This window comes from Panulirus ornatus, chromosome 50 (assembly GCF_036320965.1).
Source record: "Panulirus ornatus isolate Po-2019 chromosome 50, ASM3632096v1, whole genome shotgun sequence".
Lineage (NCBI taxonomy): Eukaryota > Metazoa > Arthropoda > Malacostraca > Decapoda > Palinuridae > Panulirus > Panulirus ornatus.
The window spans coordinates 27,958,441-27,985,827 of NC_092273.1; the positions used below are offsets into that span (position 1 = coordinate 27,958,441).

At 40.7% G+C, this 27,387-nt stretch overlaps 1 protein-coding gene across 2 annotated transcripts in view; it reads left to right on the forward strand.

Annotated features, from left to right (window-relative positions):
• Positions 1–1,448: 1,448 nt before the first annotated feature.
• Positions 1,449–27,387, forward strand: part of LOC139764694 (organic cation transporter protein-like) — a 120,749-nt gene continuing 94,810 nt past the window's right edge. The window contains exons 1-2 of one of the 2 annotated variants that reach the window (XM_071691581.1): positions 1,449–1,638; positions 4,738–4,969. In XM_071691581.1, the coding sequence (XP_071547682.1) occupies positions 4,888–4,969 (82 nt within the window). In that variant the 5' untranslated portion in view covers positions 1,449–1,638; positions 4,738–4,887. Of the gene's footprint in view, positions 1,673–4,737; positions 4,970–27,387 lie in introns of both variants that reach the window. The other variant, XM_071691580.1, reaches the window with a different exon arrangement.

Sequence of the window (27,387 nt, forward strand, 5' to 3'; positions counted from 1 at the left end):
ACCACGGGAGCTGAAGGAGACCATCGGATGGCTAAGGGGGTGAAGGTCCACAGCACACTGTCAGGTGTGTGTAGAGAGGTCACTGTTTGCGAGGAAAACATTGGGTATATTTGATGGTAAAGAAGTCCTGATTTTCTTTTATGGATGCGAGACGTGGACACAACATGAAAATACACAAAAATTCTAGATGTTTGAAAATGAGATGCTTGAGGATAATATACGATGTGAGATGGATTAATCGAGTGAAAAAAAATGACAGAGTAAGGGAGAGGTGTGTTAGGAAGAAGAGGATGCTTCCTAGAGCTGAAGACGGTGTGCTGAAATAGTTTGGACATATGGGGAGGATGAGTGAGGAGAGGTTGACTAAGGGAGTATGTGTATCAGAAGTAGGAGCGAACAAGGCGATGGGGGAGGCTGAGAACTATATGGACGGATGGAGTCAAAGATGCTTTGAGTGACTGGAGCCTGACCATGCATGGGGGTGTGATACATGCACTGGATAGAGCGAATATGAGCCGTCTAGTATACAGGTGGCGAAGTGTCGCCAATGGTATAGTCGAATCAGGGTATATGAAGCTGTCAAGGTCAAACTTGTGGAGTCTGGCAGGGGATAGGGGCTCTGTTGTCGCTGAATTACACATGATAGCTGGAGTGTGGATGTGAGCAATTGAGGCCTGAGGCCAATCATTGTGTATTCCTGGCTCTACTCGCTTAACAGGAAGCGACGAATGAGTATATATATATATATATATATATATATATATATATATATATATATATATATATATATATATATATATATATATATATATATATATATATTGTTTAACAAATGGCGTCCTAGCTATGTCTCTTCGTTATATATCAACTGACTGTTATATTTCTTGCTTGTATCTCCTCTGATGATGTGATTATTACACGAAAGTGCACTTGTGAACTTATCGTGTTTCATTTCCCCCGTGGATTCATAGGAATATGAAGCAAATGGATGCTGAGCTATGGGTTAAGGATAACTGTGGAAAATGAAAGTCAGGGCTGAATGATTGTGCGGAGGCCGTTAAGCATGAGACACAACGAGGAATTGAAATCGAGGAAGAGAAAACCCCGATGAACGAAGAGAGAGATTTAAATTCAGCTGAAGATTTTTGCATCGTGACGCTACATTTTGCATTCTGGAAAACGACCTAGCTACGCAACCGAGGGTGATTCGACGGAAGAGATCGTTAAACATCATTACACACGAGAGAGAGAGAGAGAGAGAGAGAGAGAGAGAGAGAGAGAGAGAGAGAGAGAGAGAGAGAGAGAGGAGAGAGAGAGAGAGAGAGAGAGAGAGAGAGAGAGAGAGAGAGAGAGAGAGAGAGAGAGAGAGAGAGAGAGAGAGAGAGAGAGACCGCCCGGGGCGAATATGAGGAAAGACCTTGGGAGGAGCAACACCTTGCTCTGCCACGTAGTCTCCAGTGTTCTCCTGGGTCTGCAGTTCACCACACGTTCACTTTACCCACGCAGGGGAGCGTGTGCACATCTTTGAGGCCTCCAGAAGCAAACAGATCTGTGCCTGAACCTTTCGATGTATCACTGTGTGTCTCCACTGGATGTTCTCTGACGCACCTGGTTGATAAAACAGAGAAACCTTTCCAGGTGCTTGAGCTGCATAGCTGGTAGTTCATTGGAGGTGTGTGTGTGTGTGTGTGTGTGTGTGTGTGTGTGTGTGTTGTCTACACCAAGCAGCCACCCACCGGTGTAGGAAGTACTGCTAAAGGTAAGGTATTACCTCACAACACTTGGTATACAGAGAGTGAACATTTCCCTAAGTTTTGATATGGCAGTGAGTGATGAAGGGAAAGAATGCAATCTGGATGACATCGGACTGGGGGTAGTGAGGTCCGTAACACGATAACGACCAAGCCTTCAGAACATAAGGGAACGTGTGTGATAAAGAAATCACGTATATGAACACAGTGTTTGGTAGAAATGTCTACATTATAATCTACTTAATCTACTACAACTTCCTCCCCGAGTAATGGAACACTAGAGGAATGATGAAGTGACGAAAAGACAATAGTGAGGCGGAGGACACCATGGGAGTGTTTGTTGCCACGGAGAGACTGTGTCTTTCTTATATCGTGCACGAAGAGGAGGTGGTGAGGGAGCAGCCGAGAATACACAATAGGGGAATAAAATTGGGGACACAAACGTAATGATTTCGCTAACGGACGAATGACATTACACACACAGATGACATCTCATTTCGACAGTGGACCACATGAAGGTCGAGTGTTTACATCATGTTTATGAGTCGTGGTATAAAATGGGAGAGGCAGGTTACTCCCCTCCGAGGTGGCCTTGATGTGGGACTGGTGTGACAAGTGGCATTATAAAACCAGCTCTTGGGGCCCGGTGGAGGAGGAGGAGGAGGAAAGAAATGAACCGTGACTGATTTTTGATAGTGTAAACACTTACCAGTTGTCACTGCAGGGAACCAGTTGCTCTGAGAGAGTCCTCGTGTTGGCCAGACACTTTCTAAACACTCCTGCAGCCCCACTTTGTACTGCCAGTGACTCAGCCTCGCCAAAGGTAGTCTTCTCACTTCCTGGTGTAACCTCAGCCAGGCGGAGTCCGGTAGCACTGCGAATATCGAACAAGTATTGTATAGAGGCGTAGCAGTGACAGCACAGGAGCAATAGATGCGATGATATCAATTACTGTAGCAGTGACAACACAGGAGCAATAGATGCTATGATATAAATTACTGTAGCAGTGACCACATAGGAGCAATAGATGCTATGATACAGGTTACTGTAGCAGCAACAACACATTAGTAATAGATGCTATGATATGAATTACTGTAGCAGTGACAACACGGGAGCAATAGATGCTATGATACAGGTTACTGTAGCAGCAACAACACATTAGTAATAGATGCTATGATATAAATTACTGTAGCAGTGACAACACAGGAGCAATAGATGCTATGATACATACAATGGCAACTTTACAGTGACGCTTTCGGCGAATACGTGACGATCGCTATGCGGTTAATAAGAAATGCTAAAAAAGAATAAAAATTCTTCTTGGTATGGGCGTTTTTAATTTCTAAATCGTTATAATGATGAATTCTATGTTCACTCAATAACTGACCTGCCATGAGAACTACGATGAGTAGGGAACTTGATATGTTCTCTGCTGAACAGGTGGCCCTAGGCTCACAACGAGAGGGTCGAGTGTCCTTCGTTGAAGAATATAATGACAGTTTTACTGACTGAACAGAACAGTCTGTATAGCTCCCATGTAATTAGGTATATAACGTATTTGAATCATTTTGATATGTTTCCTTTGCATGTATCTATCATTTTAGATCTTTATCTTGTAAAGTTTGCCAAGATCCACATACACAACGCAAGTGGTGATGTGATGGAGCTAACGCTTGTGTTGTTCTGTGTTCCAGCAAAGTTTCGTAATGACAATATCTTCGTAGTTACGTCTTGGGAAGCCGTCACGTCACGATTGGTTGCCGTAACACCCACGTTAAGTGACGGTAGTGCTGTGATAGGCCGGGTGACTTACCATTCTCTGATATATTGAAGTACGTGAGTTGTGCATATGCCATATTGGTACACTGGCACAAGGAAGGCTGGGTTATAATGGACGCAGTCAGAGGAACATCTAGCTATGAGAGAGAGGGTAATTAGCATGGCAATTAGCATGGTTATTAGCATGGGAATTAGCATGGTCTCTTTGTAGAACCAGGCAATTACGACAGCTCGAGGATATACACTGCCAAGCTGAAGGAAATGGCAAACATCCTGGGATTAATTGATAATTATGTGATTCAACCGTTAGGAAACGTTTTTCTGGCATCAATTGATTATAATGTGATTAAAATATCAGAAAACGTTTTTTTTGGATCAATTGATTATCATGCGATCACAACGTTGGAAAACGTTTTTTTTTCAATTGATTTATTATGATTACAACGTTGGAAAACTTTTTTTTATCAATGGATTATCATGTGATTAAAACGTTCAGAAACGTTTTTTTTTTTTTGGATCAATTGATTATGTGATTTAAACGTTGGGAAACTTTTTGGACCACTTGATTATTATATGATTAAAACGTTGGAAAACCATTTTTTTTTTTCGGGATGAGTTGATTATCATGTGATTACAACGTTGTAAAACGAGATTTTAAAACAAGATAAGTAAATACATGTAAACACTGGAGGTGTTTGGTCGTCAACCTCAACCAACTGAGGCCGGTGTGAGTAACATAGATGCTGTGGTATAGGTGGATAATACGACCAGAGATGCTGTGGTATAGGTGGATAATACGACCAGAGATGCTGTGGTATAGGTGGATAATACGACCAGAGATGCTGTGGTATAGGTGGATAATACGACCAGAGATGCTGTGGTATAGGTGGATAATACGACCAGAGATGCTGTGGTATAGGTGGATAATACGACCAGAGATGCTGTGGTATAGGTGGATAATACGACCAGAGATGCTGTGGTATAGGTGGATAACCTCTCCTGTCTTAGCTGTAGTAGTAGTTGGATAATACGACCAGAGATGCTGTGGTATAGGTGGATAACCTCTCCTGTCTTAGCTGTAGTAGTAGTTGGATAATACGACCAGCATCGTTAGGATAGGTTTCTGGAGGTTACAATCATCGCTCATGATATCCTCCAGCGGCCACACCTTCTACAGGAGACTGCAAGCAACATTTATCCCTTCCAGGGCGGCGTGAGGGAGAAGGGGGAGGAAGAGCTCTCTCCTACCACCACCACCACCAGTCTTGGTGTCACTCGCCACCACACCAAGAACAACAACAACAACAAGAACAAGAACAAGAACAAGAACAACAACAACAACAACAACAAGAACAACATGGACATCAGCTTCGACAGCATCCTCACCCAGCTTGGGACGGGAAGATGGAACATCTTACACTACATCATCATCTGGTTCTGTATGTATTGAAGGTTCTTTCTTTCTTGTTTGTTTCATATTCAATTAAAATTCATATATATATATATATATATATATATATATATATATATATATATATATATATATATATATATATATATATATATATATATATATATATATATATATATATATATATATATATATATATATATATATATATATATATATATAAGTATATATATATATATAAGTAGCGGTGATGTGAGAAGGAGATGGAATGAGTATTTTGAAGGTTTGTTGAATGTGTCTGATGACAGAGTGGCAGATATAGGGTGTTTTGGTCGAGGTGGTGTGCAAAGTGAGAGGGTTAGGGAAAATGATTTGGTAAACAGAGAAGAGGTAGTAAAAGCTTTGCGGAAGATGAAAGCCGGCAAGGCAGCAGGTTTGGATGGTATTGCAGTGGAATTTATTAAGAAAGGGGGTGACTGTATTGTTGACTGGTTGGTAAGGTTATTTAATGTATGTATGACTCATGGTGAGGTGCCTGAGGATTGGCGGAATGCGTGCATAGTGCCATTGTACAAAGGCAAAGGGGATAAGAGTGAGTGCTCAAATTACAGAGGTATAAGTTTGTTGAGAATTCCTGGTAAATTATATGGGAGGGTATTGATTGAGAGGGTGAAGGCATGTACAGAGCATCAGATTGGGGAAGAGCAGTGCGGTTTCAGAAGTGGTAGAGGATGTGTGGATCAGGTGTTTGCTTTGAAGAATGTATGTGAGAAATACTTAGAAAAGCAAATGGATTTTTATGTAGCATTTATGGATCTGGAGAAGGCATATGATAGAGTTGATAGAGATGCTCTGTGGAAGGTATTAAGAATATATGGTGTGGGAGGCAAGTTGTTAGAAGCAGTGAAAAGTTTTTATCGAGGATGTAAGGCATGTGTACGTGTAGGAAGAGAGGAAAGTGATTGGTTCTCAGTGAATGTAGGTTTGCGGCAGGGGTGTGTGATGTCTCCATGGTTGTTTAATTTGTTTATGGATGGGGTTGTAAGGAGGTAAATGCAAGAGTCCTGGAAAGAGGGGCAAGTATGAAGTCTGTTGGGGATGAGAGAGCTTGGGAAGTGAGTCAATTGTTGTTCGCTGATGATACAGCGCTGGTGGCTGATTCATGTGAGAAACTGCAGAAGCTGGTGACTGAGTTTGGTAAAGTGTGTGGAAGAAGAAAGTTGAGAGTAAATGTGAATAAGAGCAAGGTTATTAGGTACAGTAGGGGTGAGGGTCAAGTCAATTGGGAGGTGAGTTTGAATGGAGAAAAACTGGAGGAAGTGAAGTGTTTTAGATATCTGGGAGTGGATCTGTCAGCGGATGGAACCATGGAAGCGGAAGTGGATCATAGGGTGGGGGAGGGGGCGAAAATTTTGGGAGCCTTGAAAAATGTGTGGAAGTCGAGAACAGTATCTCGGAAAGCAAAAATGGGTATGTTTGAGGGAATAGTGGTTCCAACAATGCTGTATGGTTGCGAGGCGTGGGCTATGGATAGAGATGTGCGCAGGAGGATGGATGTGCTGGAAATGAGATGTTTGAGGACAATGTGTGGTGTGAGGTGGTTTGATCGAGTAAGTAACGTAAAGGTAAGAGAGATGTGTGGAAATAAAAAGAGCGTGGTTGAGAGAGCAGAAGAGGGTGTTTTGAAATGGTTTGGGCACATGGAGAGAATGAGTGAGGAGAGATTGACCAAGAGGATATATGTGTCGGAGGTGGAGGGAACGAGGAGAAGAGGGAGACCAAATTGGAGGTGGAAAGATGGAGTGAAAAAGATTTTGTGTGATCGGGGCCTGAACATGCAGGAGGGTGAAAGGAGGGCAAGAAATAGAGTGAATTGGAGCGATGTGGTATACAGGGGTTGACGTGCTGTCAGTGGATTGAAGCAAGGCATGTGAAGCGTCTGGGGTAAACCATGGAAAGCTGTGTAGGTATGTATATTTGCGTGTGTGGACGTGTGTATGTACATGTGTATGGGGGGGGGGGTTGGGCCATTTCTTTCGTCTGTTTCCTTGCGCTACCTCGCAAACGCGGGAGACAGCGACAAGGTATAAAAAAAAAAAAAAAAAAAAAAAAAAAAAAAAAAAAAAAATATATATATATATATATATATATATATATATATATATATATATATATATATATATATATATATATATATATATATATATATATATATATATATATATATATATATATGGTTGTTTAATTTGTTTATGGATGGGGTTGTTAGGGAGGTGAATGCAAGAGTTTTGGAAAGAGGGGCAAGTATGAAGTCTGTTGGGGATGAGAGAGCTTGGGAAGTGAGTCAGTTGTTGTTCGCTGATGATACAGCGCTGGTGGCTGATTCATGTGAGAAACTGCAGAAGCTGGTGACTGAGTTTGGTAAAGTGTGTGAAAGAAGAAAGTTAAGAGTAAATGTGAATAAACGCAAGGTTATTAGGTACAGTAGGGTTGAGGGTCAAGTCATTTGGGAGGTAAGTTTGAATGGAGAAAAACTGGAGGAAGTAAAGTGTTTTAGATATCTGGGAGTGGATCTGGCAGCGGATGGAACCATGGAAGCGGAAGTGAATCATAAGGTGGGGGAGGGGGCGAAAATCCTGGGAGCCCTGAAGAATGTGTGGAAGTCGAGAACATTATCTCGGAAAGCAAAAATGGGTATGTTTGAAGGAATAGTGGTTCCAACAATGTTGTATGGTTGCGAGGCGTGGGCTATGGATAGAGTTGTGCGCAGGAGGGTGGATGTGCTGGAAATGAGATGTTTGAGGACAATGTGTGGTGTGAGGTGGTTTGATCGAGTAAGTAATGTAAGGGTAAGAGAGATGTGTGGAAATATAAAGAGCGTGGTTGAGAGAGCAGAAGAGGGTGTTTTGAAATGGTTTGGGCACATGGAGAGAATGAGTGAGGAAAGATTGACCAAGAGGATATATGTGTCGGAGGTGGAGGGAACCAGGAGAAGTGGGAGACCAAATTGGAGGTGGAAAGATGGAGTGAAAAAGATTTTGAGTGATCGGGGCCTGAACATGCAGGAGGGTGAAAGGCGGGCAAGGAATAGAGTGAATTGGATCGATGTGGTATACCGGGGTTGACGTGCTGTCAGTGGATTGAATCAGGGCATGTGAAGCGTCTGGGGTAAACCATGGAAAGTTGTGTAGGGTCTGGATGTGGAAAGGGAGCTGTGGTTTCGGGCATTATTGCATGACAGCTAGAGACTGAGTGTGAACGAATGGGGCCTTTGTTGTCTTTTCCTAGCGCTACCTCGCACACATGAGGGGGGAGGGGAATGGTATTCCATGTGTGGCGAGGTGGCGATGGGAATGAATAAAGGCAGACAGTGTGAATTGTGTGCATGGGTATATATGTATGTGTCTGTGTGTGTATATATATGTGTACATTGAGATGTATAGGTATATATATTTGCGTGTGTGGACGTGTATGTATATACATGTGTATGGGGGTGGGTTGGGCCATTTCTTTCGTCTGTTTCCTTGCGCTACCTCGCAAACGCGGGAGACAGCGACAAAACAAAATAAATATAAATAGATAAATAAATAAATATATATATATATATATATATATATATATATATATATATATATATATATATATATATATATATACATATATATATATATACATATATCATTCATTATACTTTGTCGCTGTCTCCCGCGCTAGCGAAGAAGCGCAAGGAAACAGACGAAAGAATGGCCCAACCCACCCACATACACATGTATATACATACACGTCCACACACAACACATATACATACCTATACAGCTCAATGTATACATATATATATACACTCACAGACATATACATATATACACATGTACATAATTCATACTGTCTACCCTTATTCATTCCCGTCGCCACCCCGCCACACATGAAATGACGACCCCTCCCCCCGCATGTGCGCGAGGCAACGCTAGGAAAAGACAACAAAGGCCACATTTGTTCATACTCAGTCTCTAGCTGTCATGTATAATGCACCGAAACCACAGCTCCCTTTCCACATCCAGGCCCCACAAAACTTTCCATGGCTTACCCCACACGCTTCACATGCCATGGTTCAATCCATTGACAGCACGTCGACACTGGTATACCACATTGTTCCAATTCACACTATTCCTTGCACGCCTTTCACCCTCCTGCATGTTTAGGCCCCGATCACTCAAAATCTTTTTCACTCCATCTTTCCACCTCCAGTTTGGTCTCCCACTTCTCCTCGTTCCCACCACCTCTGACACATATATTCTCTTTGTCAATCTTTCCTCACTCATTCTCTCCATGTGACCAAACCATTTCAAAACACTTCACTTCCTCCAGTTTTTCTCCATTCAAACTTACCTCCCAACTGACTGGTCCCTCGTGCCTCAACATTACTGTACCTAACATCCTTGCTCTTATTCACATTTACTCTTAGCTTTCTTCTTTCACACACTTTACCAAACTCAGTCACTAGCTTTTGGAGTTTCTCACACGAATCAGCCACCAGCGCTGTATCATCAGCGAACAACAACTGACTCACTTCCCAAGCGCTCTCATCCACAACACACTGCATACTTGCCCCTCTCTCCAAGACTTGCATCCACCTTCCTAACAACCCCAATCCATAAATAAATTAAACAACCATAGAGACATCACACACCCCTGCCGCAAACCCACATTCACTGAGAACAAATCATTTTCCTCAGTTCCTATTCGTACTCATGAGTGACATCCTCGATAAAAACTTTTCACTGCTTCTAACAACTTGCCTCCCACACCATATATTCTTAATACCTTCCACAGAGCATCTCTATCAACACTTTCAAATGCCTTCTCTAAATCCATAAATGCTACATGCAAATCCATTTGCTTTTCTAAGTATTTCTCACATACATTCTTCAAAGCAAACACCTGATCCACACATCCTCTACCACTTCTGAAACCACACTGCTCTTCCCCAATCTGATGCTCTGTACATGCCTTCACCCTCTCAATCAATACCCGCTCATATAATTTACCAGGAATACTCAACAAACTTATACCTCTGTAACTTGAGCACTCATCTTTATCTCCTTTGCTTTTGTACAGTGGCGCTATGCCTGTTTCAGTTTCCTTGGTTAGTTGCTCCACTTATTTTTCAGTTTCTTTGGTTAATTGTTCCACTTATGTTTGAGTTTCCTTGGTTAATTGCTCCACTTATGTTTCACTTCCCTTGGTTAGTTGTTTCACTTATGTTTCAGTTTACTTGGTTAGTTGTTCCACTTATGTTTCAGTTTCCTTGGCTAGTTGCTCCACTTATGTTTCAGCTTCCTTAGTTAGTTCCTTCACTTATGTTTCTGTTTCCTTGGTTAGTTGCTCCATTTATGTTTCAGTTTCTTTGGTTAGTTGTTCCACTTATGTTTCAGTTTCCTTGGTTAATTGCCGCACCTATGTTTCAGCTTCCTTGATTAGTTGCTGCACTTATGTTTCTGTTTCCTTGGTTAGTTGCTTCACTTATGTTTCAGTTTCCTTGGCTAGTTGCTCCACTTATGTTTCAGCTTCCTTGGTTAGTTCCTTCACTTATGTTTCTGTTTCCTTGGTTATTTGCTCCATTTATGTTTCAGTTTCCTTGGTTAGTTGTTCCACTTATGTTTCAGTTTCCTTGGCTAGTTGCTCCACTTATGTTTCAGCTTCCTTGGTTAGTTCCTTCACTTATGTTTCTGTTTCCTTGGTTAGTTGTTCCACTTATGTTTCAGTTTCCTTGGTTAGTTGCTCCATTTATGTTTCAGCTTCCTTGATTAGTTGCTGCACTTATGTTTCTGTTTCCTTGGTTAGTTGCTCCATTTATGTTTCAGTTTCCTTGGTTAGTTGTTCTACTTATGATTCAGTTTCCTTGGTTTGTTGTTCCACTTATGTTTCAGTTTCCTTGGTTAGTTGCTTCACTTATGTTTCAGCTTCCTTGGTTAATTGCTCCACTTATGTTTCAGTTTCCTTGGTTAGTTGCTCTAATTATGTGTCAATTTCATTGGTTATTTGCTTCACTTATGTTTCAGTTTCCTTGGTTAGTAGCTCCACTTATAATTCAGTTTCCTTGGTTAGTTGCTCCACTTATGTTTCAGTTTACTTGGATTTGTTGCTCCACTTATGATTCAGCTTCCTTGGCTAGTTGCTTCACTTATGTTTCAGTTTCCTGGTTTAGTTGCTTCACTTATGTTTCAGTTTACTTGGTTAGTTGCTCCACTTATGTTTCAGTTTCCTTGGTAAGTTGCTCCACTTATGTTTCAGTTTCCGTGGTTAGTTGCTCCACTTATGTTTCAGTTTTCTTGGTTAGATGCTCCATTTATGTTTTTAGCTTCCTTGGTTACAGTTATGTTTCAATTTCCTTGGTTAGTTTCTCCACTTATGTTTCAGTTTTCTTGGTTAGTTGCTCCACTCTTGTTTCAGTTTTCTTGGTTAGTTGCTCCACTTACGTTTCAAATGTTCCACTTATGTTTCAGTTTCCTTGGTTATTTGGTTCACTGATGTTTCAGTTCCCTCGGTTAGTTGCTCCACGTATGTTTCGGTTGCTTGGGTAGTTGTTCCACTTATGTTTCAGCTTCCTTGGTTAGTTGCTCCACTTATGTTTCAGCTTCGTAGGTTATTTGCTCCACTTGTGTTTCAGTTTCCTTGGATAGTTGCTCCACTAATGTTTCAGTTTCTTTGGTTAGTTGTTCCACTTATGTTTCAGTTTTCTTGGTTAGTTGCTCTATTTATTCACTTTTCTACACTTGTTACATTTTCATTGTCACGTTAATCGACACTTTCATTTTTTTTTGCAATTCATAGTTTTATTTGAGTAATAATTATTTAAATAGTTTTGATTCAGTAATCCCTCGATAGGTGATTGAGTAATCTATTATGGGTGACAACACTGACGACATAGACTTCATTGGAGCAAGCCTTATGTTCAGACAAACACACACACACACACACACACACACACACACACACACACACACACACACACACACACACACACACACAAATAGATATTATCTCGGAAAGCAAAAATGGGTATGTTTGAAGGAATAGTGGTTCCAACAATGTTGTATGGTTGCGAGGCGTGGGCTATGGATAGAGTTGTGCGAAGGAGGATGGATGTGCTGGAAATGAGATGTTTGAGGACAATGTGTGGTGTGAGGTGGTTTGATCGAGTGAGTAACGTAAGGGTAAGAGAGATGTGTGGAAATAAAAAGAGCGTGGTTGAGAGAGCAGAAGAGGGTGTTTTGAAGTGGTTTGGGCACATGGAGAGGATGAGTGAGGAAAGATTGACCAAGAGGATATATGTGTCGGAGGTGGAGGGAACAAGGAGAAGAGGGAGACCAAATTGGAGGTGGAAAGATGGAGTGAAAAAGATTTTGTGTGATCGGGGCCTGAACATGCAGGAGGGGGAAAGGAGGGCAAGGAATAGAGTGAATTGGAGCGATGTGGTATACCGGGGTTGACGTGCTGTCAGTGGATTGAAGCAGGGCATGTGAAGTGTCTGGGGTAAACCATGGAAAGCTGTGTAGGTATGTGTATTTGCGTGTGTGGACGTATGTATATACATGTGTATGGGGGGGGGGGGGTTGGGCCATTTCTTTCGTCTGTTTCCTTGCGCTACCTCGCAAACGCGGGAGACAGCGACAAAGTATAATAAATATAAATTATATATATATATATATATATATATATATATATATATATATATATATATATATATATGAGGCTCAGATTGGGGTTTCTAAATGTGTGTGGATATAACCGAGATGAGAAAAAAGGAGAGATAGGTAGTATGTTTGAGGAAAGGAACCTGGATGTTTTGGCTCTGAGTGAAACGAAGCTCAAGGGTAAAGGGGAAGAGTGGTTTGGGAATGTCTTGGGTGTAAAGTCAGGGGTTAGTGAGAGGACAAGAGCAAGGGAAGGAGTAGCACTACTCCTGAATCAGGAGTTGTGGGAGTATGTGATAGAGTGTAAGAAAGTAGATTCTAGATTGATATGGGTAAAACTGAAAGTTGAGGGAGAGAGATGGGTGATTATTGGTGCATAAGCACCTGGGCATGAGAAGAAAGATCATGATAGGCAAGTGTTTTGGGAGCAGCTGAATGAGTGTGTTAGTGGTTTTGATGCACAAGACCGGGTTATAGTGATGGGTGATTTGAATGCAAAGGTGAGTAATGTGGCAGTTGAGGGAATAATTGGTATACATGGAGTGTTCAGTGTTGTAAATGGAAATGGTGAAGAGCTTGTAGATTTATGTGCTGAAAAAGGACTGGTGATTGGGAATACCTGGTTTAAAAAGCGAGATATACATAAGTATACGTATGTAAGTAGGAGAGATGGCCAGAGAGCGTTATTGGATTACGTGTTAATTGATAGACGCACGAAAAAGAGACTTTTGGATGTTAATGTGCTGAGAGGTGCAACTGGAGGGATGTCTGATCATTATCTTGTGGAGGCGAAGGTGAAGATTTGTGGGGGTTTTCAGAAAAGAAGGGAGAATGTTGGAGTGAAGAGAGTGGTGAGAGTAAGTGAGCTTGGAAAGGAGACTTGTGTGAGGAAGTACCAGGAGAGACTGAGTACAGAATGGAAAAAGGTGAGAACAAAGGAGGTAAGGGGAGTGGGGGAGGAATGGGATGTATTTAGGGAAGCAGTGATGGCTTGCGCAAAAGATGCTTGTGGCATGAGAAGCGTGGGAGGTGGGTTGATTAGAGAAGGTAGTGAGTGGTGGGATGAAGAAGTAAGATTATTAGTGAAAGAGAAGAGAGAGGCATTTGGACGATTTTTGCAGGGAAAAAATGCAAATGAGTGGGAGAGGTATAAAAGAAAGAGGCAGGAGGTCAAGAGAAAGGTGCAAGAGGTGAAAAAGAGGGCAAATGAGAGCTGGGGTGAGAGAGTATCATTAAATTTCAGGGAGAATAAAAAGATGTTTTGGATGGAGGTAAACAAAGTGCGTAAGACAAGGGAGCCAATGGGAACTTCAGTGAAGGGGGCTAATGGGGAGGTGATAACAAGTAGTGGTGATGTGAGAAGAAGATGGAGTGAGTATTTTGAAGGTTTGTTGAATGTGTTTGATGATAGAGTGACAGATATAGGGTGTTTTGGTCGCGGTGGTGTGCAAAGTGAGAGGGTTAGGGAAAATGATTTGGTAAATAGAGAAGAGGTAGTAAAAGTTTTGCGGAAGAGGAAAGCCGGCAAGGCAGCAGGTTTGGATGGTATTGCAGTGGAGTTTATTAAAAAAGGGGGTGACTGTATTGTTGACTGATTGGTAAGGTTATTTAATGTATGTGTGATTCATGGTGAGGTGCCTGAGGATTGGCGGAATGCTTGCATAGTGCCATTGTACAAAGGCAAAGGGGATAAGAGTGAGTGCTCAAATTACAGAGGTATAAGTTTGTTGAGTATTCCTGGGAAATTATATGGGAGGGTACTGACTGAGAGGGTGAAGGCATGTACAGAGCATCAGACTGGGGAAGAGCAGTGTGGTTTCAGAAGTGGTAGAGGATGTGTGGATCAGGTGTTTGCTTTGAAGAATGTATGTGAGAAATACTTAGAAAAACAAATGGATTTGTATGTAGCATTTATGGATCTGGAGAAGGCATATGATAGAGTTGATAGAGATGATCTGTGGAAGGTTTTAAGAATATATGGTGTGGGAGGCAAGTTGTTAGAAGCAGTGAAAAGTTTCTATCGAAGATGTAAGGCATGTGCACGTGTAGGAAGAGAGAAAAGTGATTAGTTCTCAGTGAATGTAGGTTTGCGGCAGGGGTGTGTGATGTCTCCATGGTTGTTTAATTTGTTTATGGATTGGGTTGTTAGGGAGGTGAATGCAAGAGTTTTGGAAAGAGGGGCAAGTATGAAGTCTGTTCTGAATGAGAGAGCTTGGAAAGTGAGTCAGTTGTTGTTCGCTGATGATTTGGCGCTGGTGGCTGATTCATGTAAGAAACTGCAGAAGCTGGAGACTGAGTTTGGTAAAGTGTGTGAAAGAAGAAAGTTAAGAGTAAATGTGAATACGAGCAAGGTTATTAGGTACAGTAGGGTTGAGGGTCAAGTCAATTGGGAGGTAAGTTTGAATGGAGAAAAACTGGAGGAAGTAAAGTGTTTTAGATATCTGGGAGTGGATCTGGCAGCGGATGGAACTATGGAAGCGGAAGTGAATCATAGGGTGGGGGAGGGGGCGAAAATTCTGGGAGCCTTGAAGAATGTTTGGAAGTCGAGAACATTATCGCGGAAAGCAAAAAGGGTATGTTTGAAGGAATAGTGGTTCCAACAATGTTGTATGGTTGCGAAGCGTGGGCTATGGATAGAGTTGTGCGCAGGAGGGTGGATGTGCTGGAAATGAGATGTTTGAGGAGAATATGTGGTGTGAGGTGGTTTGATCGAGTAAGTAATGTAAGGGTAAGAGAGATGTGTGGAAATAAAAAGAGTGTGGCTGAGAGGGCAGAAGAGGGTGTTTTGAAATGGTTTGGTTACATGGAGAGAATGAGTGGGGAAAGATTGACCAAGAGGAAATATGTGTCAGAGGTGGAGGGAACGAGGAGAAGTGGGAGACCAAATTGGAGGTGGAAAGATGGAGTGAAAAAGATTTTGAGTGATCGGGGCCTGAACATGCAGGAGGGTGAAAGGCGGGCAAGGAATAGAGTGAATTGGAACGATGTGGAATACCGGGGTCGACGTGCTGTCAATGGATTGAACCAGGGCATGTGAAGCGTTTGGGGTAAACCATGCAAAGTGTGTGGGGCCTGGATGTGGAAAGGGAGCTGTGGTTTCGGTGCATTATTACATGACAGCTAGAGACTGAGTGTGAACGAATGGGGCCTTTGATGTCTTTCCTAGCGCTACCTCGCACACATGAGGGGGGAGGGGGTTGTTATTCCATGTGTGGCGAGGTGGCGATGGGAACAAATAAAGGCAGACAGTATGAATTATGTACATGTGTATATATGTATATATGTGTGTGTGTGTATATATGTGTACATTGAGATGTATAGGTATGTATATTTGTGTGTGTGGACGTGTATGTATATTCATGTGTGTGTGGGCGGGTTGGGCCATTCTTTCGTCTGTTTCCTTGCGCTACTTTGCTAACGCGGGAGACAGCGACAAAGCAAAATGATAATAATAAAATAGATAGAGATGCTCTGTGGAAGGTATTAAGAATATATGGTGTGGGAGGCAAGTTGTTAGAAGCAGTGAAAAGTTTTTATCGAGGATGTAAGGCATGTGTACGTGTAGGAAGAGAGGAAAGTGATTGGTTCTCAGTGAATGTAGGTTTGCGGCAGGGGTGTGAGATGTCTCCATGGTTGTTTAATTTGTTTATGGATGGGGTTGTTAGGGAGGTGAATGCAAGAGTTTTGGAAAGAGGGGCAAGTATGAAGTCTGTTGGGGATGAGAGAGCTTGGGAAGTGAGTCAGTTGTTGTTCGCTGATGACACAGCGCTGGTGGCTGATTCATGTGAGAAACTGCAGAAGCTGGTGACTGAGTTTGGTAAAGTGTGTGAAAGAAGAAAGTTAAGAGTAAATGTGAATAAGAGCAAGGTTATTAGGTACAGTAGGGTTGAGGGTCAATTCAATTGGGAGGTGAGTTTGAATGGAGAAAAACTGGAGGAAGTGAAGTGTTTTAGATATCTGGGAGTGGATCTGGCAGCGGATGGAACCATGGAAGCGGAAGTGGATCATAGGGTGGGGGAGGGGGCGAAAATTCTGGGAGCCTTGAAGAATGTGTGGAAGTCGAGAACATTATCTCGGAAAGCAAAAATGGGTATGTTTGAAGGAATAGTGGTTCCAACAATGTTGTATGGTTGCGAGGCGTGGATTATGGATAGAATTGTGCGCAGGAGGATGGATGTGCTGGAAATGAGATGTTTGAGGACAATGTGTGGTGTGAGGTGGTTTGATCGAGTAAGTAACGTAAGGGTAAGAGAGATGTGTGGAAATAAAAAGAGCGTGGTTGAGAGAGCAAAAGAGGGTGTTTTGAAATGGTTTGGTCACATGGAGAGAATGAGTGAGGAAAGATTGACCAAGAGGATATATGTGTCGGAGGTGGAGGGAACGAGGAGAAGAGGGAGACCAAATTGGAGGTGGAAAGATGGAGTGAAAAAGATTTTGTGTGATCGGGGCCTGAACATGCAGGAGGGTGAAAGGAGGGCAAAGAATAGAGTGAATTGGAGCGATGTGGTATACCGGGGTTGACGTGCTGTCAGTGGATTGAATCAAGGCATGTGTATGGGGGTGGGTTGTGCCATTTCTTTCGTCTGTTTCCTTGCGCTACCTCGCAAACGCGGGAGACAGCGACAAAGCATAAATATATATATATATATATATATATATATATATATATATATATATATATATATATATATATATATATATATATATTTTTTTTTTTTTTTATACTTTGTCGTTGTCTCCCGCGTTTGCGAGGTAGCGCAAGGAAACAGATGAAAGAAATGGCCCACCCCCCCCCCCCCCATACACATGTATATACATACGTCCACACACGCAAATATACATACCTACACAGCTTTCCATGGTTTACCCCAGACGCTTCACATGCCTTGATTCAATCCACTGACAGCACGTCAACCCTGGTATACCACATCGCTCCAATTCACTCTATTCCTTGCCCTCTTTTCACCCTCCTGCATGTTCAGGCCTCGACCACACAAAATCTTTTTCACTCCATCTTTCCACCTCCAATTTGGTCTCCCTCTTCTCCTTGCTCCCTCCACCTCCGACACATATATCCTCTTGGTCAATCTTTCCTCACTCATCCTCTCCATGTGCCCAAACCACTTCAAAACACCCTCTTCTGCTCTCTCAACCACGCTCTTTTTATTTCCACACATCTCTCTTACCCTTACGTTACTCACTCGATCAAACCACCTCACACCACACATTGTCCTCAAACATCTCATTTCCAGCACATCCATCCTCCTGAGCACAACTCTATCCATAGCCCACGCCTCGCAACCATACAACATTGTTGGAACCACTATTCCTTCAAACATACCCATTTTTGCTTTCCGAGATAATGTTCTCGACTTCCACACATTCTTCAAGGCCCCCAGAATTTTCGCCCCCTCCCCCACCCTATGATCCACTTCCGCTTCCATGGTTCCATCCGCTGCCAGATCCACTCCCAGATATCTAAAACACTTCACTTCCTCCAGTTTTTCTCCATTCAAACTCACCTCCCAATAGACTTGACCCTCAACCCTACTGTACCTAATAACCTTGCTCTTATTCACATTTACTCTTAACTTTCTTCTTCCACACACTTTACCAAACTCAGTCACCAGCTTCTGCAGTTTCTCACATGAATCAGCCACCAGCGCTGTGTCATCAGCGAACAACAACTGACTCACTTCCCAAGCTCTCTCATCCCCAACAGACTTCATACTTGCCCCTCTTTCCAAAACTCTTGCATTTACCTCCCTAACAACCCCATCCATAAACAAATTAAACAACCATGGAGACATCACACACCCCTGCCGCAAACCTACATTCACTGAGAACCAATCACTTTCCTCCCTTCCTACACGTACACATGCCTTACATCCTCGATAAAAACTTTTCACTGCTTCTAACAACTTGCCACCCACACCATATATTCTTAATACCTTCCACAGAGCATCTCTATCAACTCTATCATATGCCTTCTCCAGATCCATAAATGCTACATACAAATCCATTTGCTTTTCTAAGTATTTCTCACATACATTCTTCAAAGCAAACACCTGATCCACACATCCTCTACCACTTCTGAAACCACACTGCTCTTCCCCAATCTGATGCTCTGTACATGCCTTCACCCTCTCAATCAATACCCTCCCATATAATTTACCAGGAATACTCAACAAACTTATACCTCTGTAATTTGAGCACTCACTCTTATCCCCTTTGCCTTTGTACAATGGCACTATGCACGCATTCCGCCAATCCTCAGGCACCTCACCATGAGTCATACATACATTAAATAACCTTACCAACCAGTCAACAATACAGTCACCCCCTTTTTTAATAAATTCCACTGCAATACCATCCAAACCTGCTGCCTTGCCGGCTTTCATCTTCCGCAAAGCTTTCACTACCTCTTCTCTGTTTACCAAATCATTTTCCCTAACCCTCGCACTTTGCACACCACCTCGACCAAAACACCCTATATCTGCCACTCTATCATCAAACACATTCAACAAACCTTCGAAATACTCACTCCATCTCCTTCTCACATCACCACTACTTGTTATCACCTCCCCATTTGCGCCCTTCACTGAAGTTCCCATTTGCTCCCTTGTCTTACGCACTTTATTTACCTCCTTCCAGAACATCTTTTTATTCTCCCTAAAATTTAATGATACTCTCTCACCCCAACTCTCATTTGCCCTTTTTTTCACCTCTTGCACCTTTCTCTTGACCTCCTGTCTCTTTCTTTTATACATCTCCCACTCAATTGCATTTTTTCCCTGCAAAAATCGTCCAAATGCCTCTCTCTTCTCTTTCACTAATACTCTTACTTCTTCATCCCACCACTCACTACCCTTTCTAATCAACCCACCTCCCACTCTTCTCATGCCACAAGCATCTTTTGCGCAATCCATCACTGATTCCCTAAATACATCCCATTCCTCCCCCACTCCCCTTACTTCCATTGTTCTCACCTTTTTCCATTCTGTACTCAGTCTCTCCTGGTACTTCCTCACACAGGTCTCCTTCTCAAGCTCACTTACTCTCACCACCCTCTTCACCCCAACATTCACTCTTCTTTTCTGAAAACCCATACACATCTTCACCTTAGCCTCCACAAGATAATGATCAGACATCCCTCCAGTTGCACCTCTCAGCACATTAACATCCAAAAGTCTCTCTTTCGCACGCCTGTCAATTAACACGTAATCCAATAACGCTCTCTGGCCATCTCTCCTACTTACATAAGTATACTTATGTATATCTCGCTTTTTAAACCAGGTATTCCCAATCATCAGTCCTTTTTCGGCACATAAATCTACAAGCTCTTCACCATTTCCATTTACAACACTGAACACCCCATGTATACCAATTATTCCCTCAACTGCCACATTACTCACCTTTGCATTCAAATCACCCATCACTATAACCCGGTCTCGTGCATCAAAACCACTAACACACTCATTCAGTTGCTCCCAAAACACTTGCCTCTCTTGATCTTTCTTCTCATGCCCAGGTGCATAAGCACCAACAATCACCCATCGCCTCTCCATCAACTTTCAGTTTTACCCATATTAATCGAGAATTTACTTTCTTACACTCTATCACATACTCCCACAACTCCTGTTTCAGGAGTATTGCTACTCCTTCCCTTGCTCTTGTCCTCTCACTAACCCCTGACTTTACTCCCCAGACATTCCCAAACCACTCTTCCCCTTTACCCTTGAGCTTCGTTTCACTCAGAGCCAAAACATCCAGGTTCCTTTCCTCAAACATACTACCTATCTCTCCTTTTTTCACATCTACGTTACATCCACACACATTTAGGCACCCCACTCTGAGCCTTCGAGGAGGATGAGCACTCCCCGCGTGACTCCTTCTTCTGTTTCCCATTTTAGAAAGTTAATACAAGGAGGGGAGGATTTCTGGCACCCCGCTCCCGTCCCCTCTAGTCGCTTTCTGCGACACGCGAGGAATACGTGGGAAGTATTCTTTCACCCCTATCCCGAGGGATAATATACATATATATATACATATACACATACACACACATACACATACATACGCACATATACACACACACACACATACATATATATACATATGAAAAATGTAAGAAACAATTTAGAAAACTGAAACTTCTAGCTTGAAATGAATGAAAAAAATGAATGTCACATAATGGTTCAACCTCTGGCTATGGAAAAAAGGAAATGTATAATCTATTTACACAAACGTCAATAGCAGTTCTCATCAATTTAACCACTGTATCAATAGGCTTCAATGTCTAAGCTACATTTTTCTCCAATTTCACTATTTTCCTTCACATTTTCAATTGTGTCTGAAGGTTCTATATATATATATATATATATATATATATATATATATATATATATATATATATATATATATATATATATATATATATATATATATATTTATATATATATATATTGTGTCTGAAGGTTCTATATATATATATATATATATATATATATATATATATATATATATCCTTCTTTCCTTCCTTCATACTATTCGCCATTTCCCGCATTAGCGAGGTAGCGTTGAGAACTGAGGACTGAGCCTTTGAGGGAATATCCTCACCTGGCCCCCTTCTCTGTTCCCTCTTTTGGAAAAAAAAAAAAAAAAAAAAGAGAGAGGGGAGGATTTCCAGCCACCCGCTCCCTCCCCTTTTAGTCGCCTTCTACGACATGCAGGGAATACGTGGGAAGTATTCTTTCTCCCCTATTCCCAGGGATAATATATATATATATATATATATATATATATATATATATATATATATATATATATATATATATATATATATATATATATATATATATATATATATATATATATATATATATATATATATATATATATATATATATATATATATATATATATATATATATATATATATATATATATATATATATATATGTATTTTTTTTTTTTTCAAACTATTCGCCATTTCCCGCGTTAGCGAGGTAGCGCTAAGAACAGAGGACTGTTTTAATGTGTATATATATACATGTGTATGTGGGTGGGTTGGGCCATTCTTTTGTCTGTTTCCTTGCGCTACCTCGCTAACACGGGAGACCGCGACAAAGTGAAATAAATAGATAAATATATGTTTTTTATTTCTGAACATACAAGTTGTTATGATTAAAGTATTTTATTTCAATATTTTATTACATGTGCAAGTTGGATATTAGATATGAAGGGTCTTGTGATAAAGTGCTACTTGTTAGTACTGTCAGAGTTGATGTGTGGGGTCCAGAATGTATGAGAAAAGTAACTCGTGTGTTTAGGTGGTATAGTTTCAAAAAATGTGTAGCTTGAGAGTGGGTGGCTGTTTGGTGGGTCATTTATACAATTTTAGAGTTTTATGGGGCATACAATTTGTGTACAACAATTAAAATAGCAGTAGTACTAAGTAGAACATAGTGAAAAGTTGAAGGAGTCCGGAAAGAGTTTGGACATAAGGAGAGGAGTTGAGAGGCTCTTCAAGAGAGTGTACAAGTCAAAAGTGAAGGAACAAGGAGGAGGTAAAAACATGGACAATTTGGCAAGATTTAGTAAAAGAGGCTTTGAGCTACCAGGGCCGGAACATGCATGAAATTTAACAAATTGGAGCAATGTGGTATACATACTGTCACTGGGCTGAACCAAGATCTATGAAATGGTCAGAGGATACCTTACTAAAGTATTTAGATGGGGGGGGGGGTCGTTTGGTTTTGGTGCATTATATATAACAGAGTGGATGCGAGCTAATGAGGCCATTCTTAGGCAAACAAGTTTGAAAATGCACCATAAACAATAATTCAACTTGCCAAAACATGTAACTTAACTTTAGTTGTACAGTTCAACATTTATTTTGCTTAAGCATAAAACTACACAAGAAATAATGCACACTAAGTCTGACATCAGTGGCAAACTTTGTAAATGCAGACTAAAACAAAAAATCAGGCTGTCTCTACATAAACACAAACAACTGTCTATAAGCTGGTGACACATCCATCACCTGCCAATTTCTACATACCATGTCAGATTTGGCTTAATCCATAATGTAAAAGACATGCATGAAACTGATCACTGGAATGGTATGCTTTAATTCATATATATATATATATATATATTATATATATATATATATATATATATATATATATATATATATATATATATATATATATATATATATATATATATATATATATATATACATATATATATATATTCCAAGAGACTATCAGCCGTTGTTTCCCTGAACCACTGAATTACAGTAACATATGCAAGAGGATAGGGTTTCATATTACATCAGTCACTGTAGGCTGTAAGGACCCACACTAATATTAAAATTACTCTTTACAATTTTAAATCGTGTGTAACTTTCACCATGTGAAACATGATTTCTGAAGAAAATATAGATAAGGACAGGATCCCAATTATGATTCAATCAGTAAACTATCATAATTAGTTTGACGCTTTATGTATATAACTAAGATCAAACCGATATCATTATCAGTACCATCATTGTGCCAAGTGATCTCCGAAGCCACTTTAAAGCCAGCGTTTTGAGCCATTACTCTCATCGCTGGAACACAAGGGTTGGGTTGGGGGGACCTAAACGCCCCATTTCATTCATATTAAAATTTTGTTTTTCATTTCTATTCATTTTGCTTTGTCGATGTCTCCGCGTTAGCGAGGTTGCGCAAGTAAACAGACGAAAGAATGGCCCAACCCACCCACATACACATGTATATACATACTTGTCCAGACACGCACATATACATACCTATACATCTCAACGTAAACATATACATACATGCACAGACATATACATATATACACATGTACATAATTCATACTGTCTACCTTCATTCACTCCCATCGCCACCACGCCACACATGAAATAACCCCATCCCCTTCGCATGTGCACGAGGTAGCGCTAGGAAAAGGCAACAAAGGCCACATTCGTTCATACACAGTCTCTAGCTGTCATGTATAATGCACTGAAACCACAACATATATATATATATATATATATATATATATATATATATATATATATATATATATATATATATATATATATATATATATATATATATATATATTATATAATATATATATATATATATATATATATATATATATATATATATATATATATATATATATATATATATATATATATATATATATATATATATATATATATATATATATATTTATATAATATATATATATATATATATATATATATATATATATATATATATATATATATATATATATATATATATATATATATATTTCTTTTTTTTTTATACTTTGTCGCTGTCTCCCGCGTTTGCGAGGTAGCGCAAGGAAACAGACGAAAGAAATGGCCCAACCCCCCCCCCCATACACATGTATATACATACGTCCACACAGCAAATATACATACCTACACAGCTTTCCATGGTTTACCCCAGACGCTTCACATGCCTTGCTTCAATCCACTGACAGCACGTCAACCCCGGTATACCACATCGCTCCAATTCACTCTATTCCTTGCCCTCCTTTCACCCTCCTGCATGTTCAGGCCCCGATCACACAAAATCTTTTTCACTCCATCTTTCCACCTCCAATTTGGTCTCCCTCTTCTCCTTGTTCCCTCCACCTCCGACACATATATCCTCTTGGTCAATCTTTCCTCACTCATCCTCTCCATGTTCCCAAACCACTTCAAAACACCCTCTTCTGCTCTCTCAACTACGCTCTTTTTATTTCCACACATCTCTCTTACCCTTACGTTACTCACTCGATCAAACCACCTCACACCACACATTGTCCTCAAACATCTCATTTCCAGCACATCCATCCTCCTGCGCACAACTCTATCCATAGCCCACGCCTCGCAACCATACCACATTGTTGGAACCACTATTCCTTCAAACATACCCATTTTTGCTTTCCGAGATAATGTTCTCGACTTCCACACATTCTTCAAGGCCCCCAGGATTTTCGCCCCCTCCCCCACCCTATGATCCACTTCCGCTTCCATGGTTCCATGCGCTGCCAGATCCACTCCCAGATATCTAAAACACTTCACTTCCTCCAGTTTTTCTCCATTCAAACTCACCTCCCAATTGACTTGACCCTCAACCCTACTGTACCTAATAACCTTGCTCTTATTCACATTTACTCTTAACTTTCTTCTTCCACACACTTTCTATATATATATATATATATATATATATATATATATATATATATATATATATATATATATATATATATATATCTTTTTTCTTTCGTACTATTCGCCATTTCCCACATTAGCGAGGTAGCGTTAAGAACAGAGGACTGGGCCTTTGAGGAAATATCCTCACCTGGCCCCCTTCTCTGTTCCTTCTTTTGGAAAAAAAAAAAAAAAAAAAAAAAAAAAAATGGCGAATAGTATGAAATATATATATATATATATATATATATATATATATATATATATATATATATATATATATATATATATATATATATATATATATATATATATATATATATATATATATATATATATATATATATATATATATATATATATATATATATATATATATATATATGAATGTAGGTTTGCGGCAGGGGTGTGTGATGTCTCCATGGTTGTTTAATTTGTTTATGGATGGGGTTGTTAGGGAGGTAAATGCAAGAGTTTTGGAAAGAGGGGCAAGTATGAAGTCTGTTGGGGATGAGAGAGCTTGGGAAGTGAGTCAGCTGTTGTTCGCTGATGATACAGCGCTGGTGGCTGATTCATGTGAGAAACTGCAGAAGCTGGTGACTGAGTTTGGTAAAGTGTGTGGAAGAAGAAAGTTAAGAGTAAATGTGAATAAGAGCAAGGTTATTAGGTACAGTAGGGTTGAGGGTCAAGTCAATTGGGAGGTGAGTTTGAATGGAGAAAAACTGGAGGAAGTGAAGTGTTTTAGATATCTGGGAGTGGATCTGGCAGCGGATGGAACCATGGAAGCGGAAGTGGATCATAGGGTGGGGGAGGGGGCGAAAATTCTGGGGGCCTTGAAGAATGTGTGGAAGTCGAGAACATTATCTCGGAAAGCAAAAATGGGTATGTTTGAAGGAATAGTGGTTCCAACAATGTTGTATGGTTGCGAGGCGTGGGCTATGGATAGAGTTGTGCGCAGGAGGATGGATGTGCTGGAAATGAGATGTTTGAGGACAATGTGTGGGGTGAGGTGGTTTGATCGAGTGAGTAACGTAAGGGTAAGAGAGATGTGTGGAAATAAAAAGAGCGTGGTTGAGAGAGCAGAAGAGGGTGTTTTAAAGTGGTTTGGGCACATGGAGAGGATGAGTGAGGAAAGATTGACCAAGAGGATATATGTGTCGGAGGTGGAGGGAGCAAGGAGAAGAGGGAGACCAAATTGGAGGTGGAAAGATGGAGTGAAAAAGATTTTGTGTGATCGGGGCCTGAACATGCAGGAGGGTGAAAGGAGGGCAAGGAATAGAGTGAATTGGAGCGATGTGGTATACCGGGGTTGACGTGCTGTCAGTGGATTGAATCAAGGCATGTGAAGCGTCTGGGGTAAACCATGGAAAGCTGTGTAGGTATGTATATTTGCGTGTGTGGACGTATGTATATACATGTGTATGGGGAGGGATGGGCCATCTCTTTCGTCTGTTTCCTTGCGCTACCTCGCAAACGCGGGAGACAGCGACAAAGTATAAATATATATATATATATATATATATATATATATATATATATATATATATATATATATATATATATATATATATATATATATATATATATATATATATATACATATATTAAAAAAGGGGGTGACGGTATTGTTGACTGGTTGGTAAGGATATTTAATTTATGTATGACTCATGGTGAGGTGCCTGAGGATTGGCGGAATGCGTGAATAGTGCCATTGTACAAAGGCAAAGGGGATAAGAGTGAGTGCTCAAATTACAGAGGTATAAGTTTGTTGAGTATTCCTGGCAAATTATATGGGAGGGTATTGATTGAGAGGGTGAAGGCATGTACAGAGCATCAGATTGGGAAGAGCAGTGTGGTTTCAGAAGTGGTAGAGGATGTGTGGATCAGGTGTTTGCTTTGAAGAATGTATGTTAGAAATACTTAGAAAAGCAAATGGATTTGTATGTAGCATTTATGGATCTGGAGAAGGCATATGATAGAGTTGATAGAGATGCTCTGTGGAAGGTATTAAGAATATATGGTGTGGGAGGCAAGTTGTTAGAAGCAGTGAAAAGTTTTTATCGAGGATGTAAGGCATGTGTACGTGTAGGAAGAGAGGAAAGTGATTGGTTCTCAGTGAATGTAGGTTTGCGGCAGGGGTGTGTGATGTCACCATGGTTGTTTAATTTGTTTATGGATGCGGTTGTTAGGGAGGTGAATGCAAGAGTTTTGGAAAGAGGGGCAAGTATGAAGTCTGTTGGGGATGAGAGAGCTTGGGAAGTGAGTCAGTTGTTGTTCGCTGATGATACAGCGCTGATGGCTGATTCATGTGAGAAACTGCAGAAGCTGGTGACTGAGTTTGGTAAAGTGTGTGAAAGAAGAAAGTTAAGAGTAAATGTGAATAAGAGCAAGGTTATTAGGTACAGTAGGGTTGAGGGTCAAGTCAATTGGGAGGTGAGTTTGAATGGAGAGAAACTGGAGGAAGTGAAGTGTTTTAGATATCTGGGATTGGATCTGGCAGCG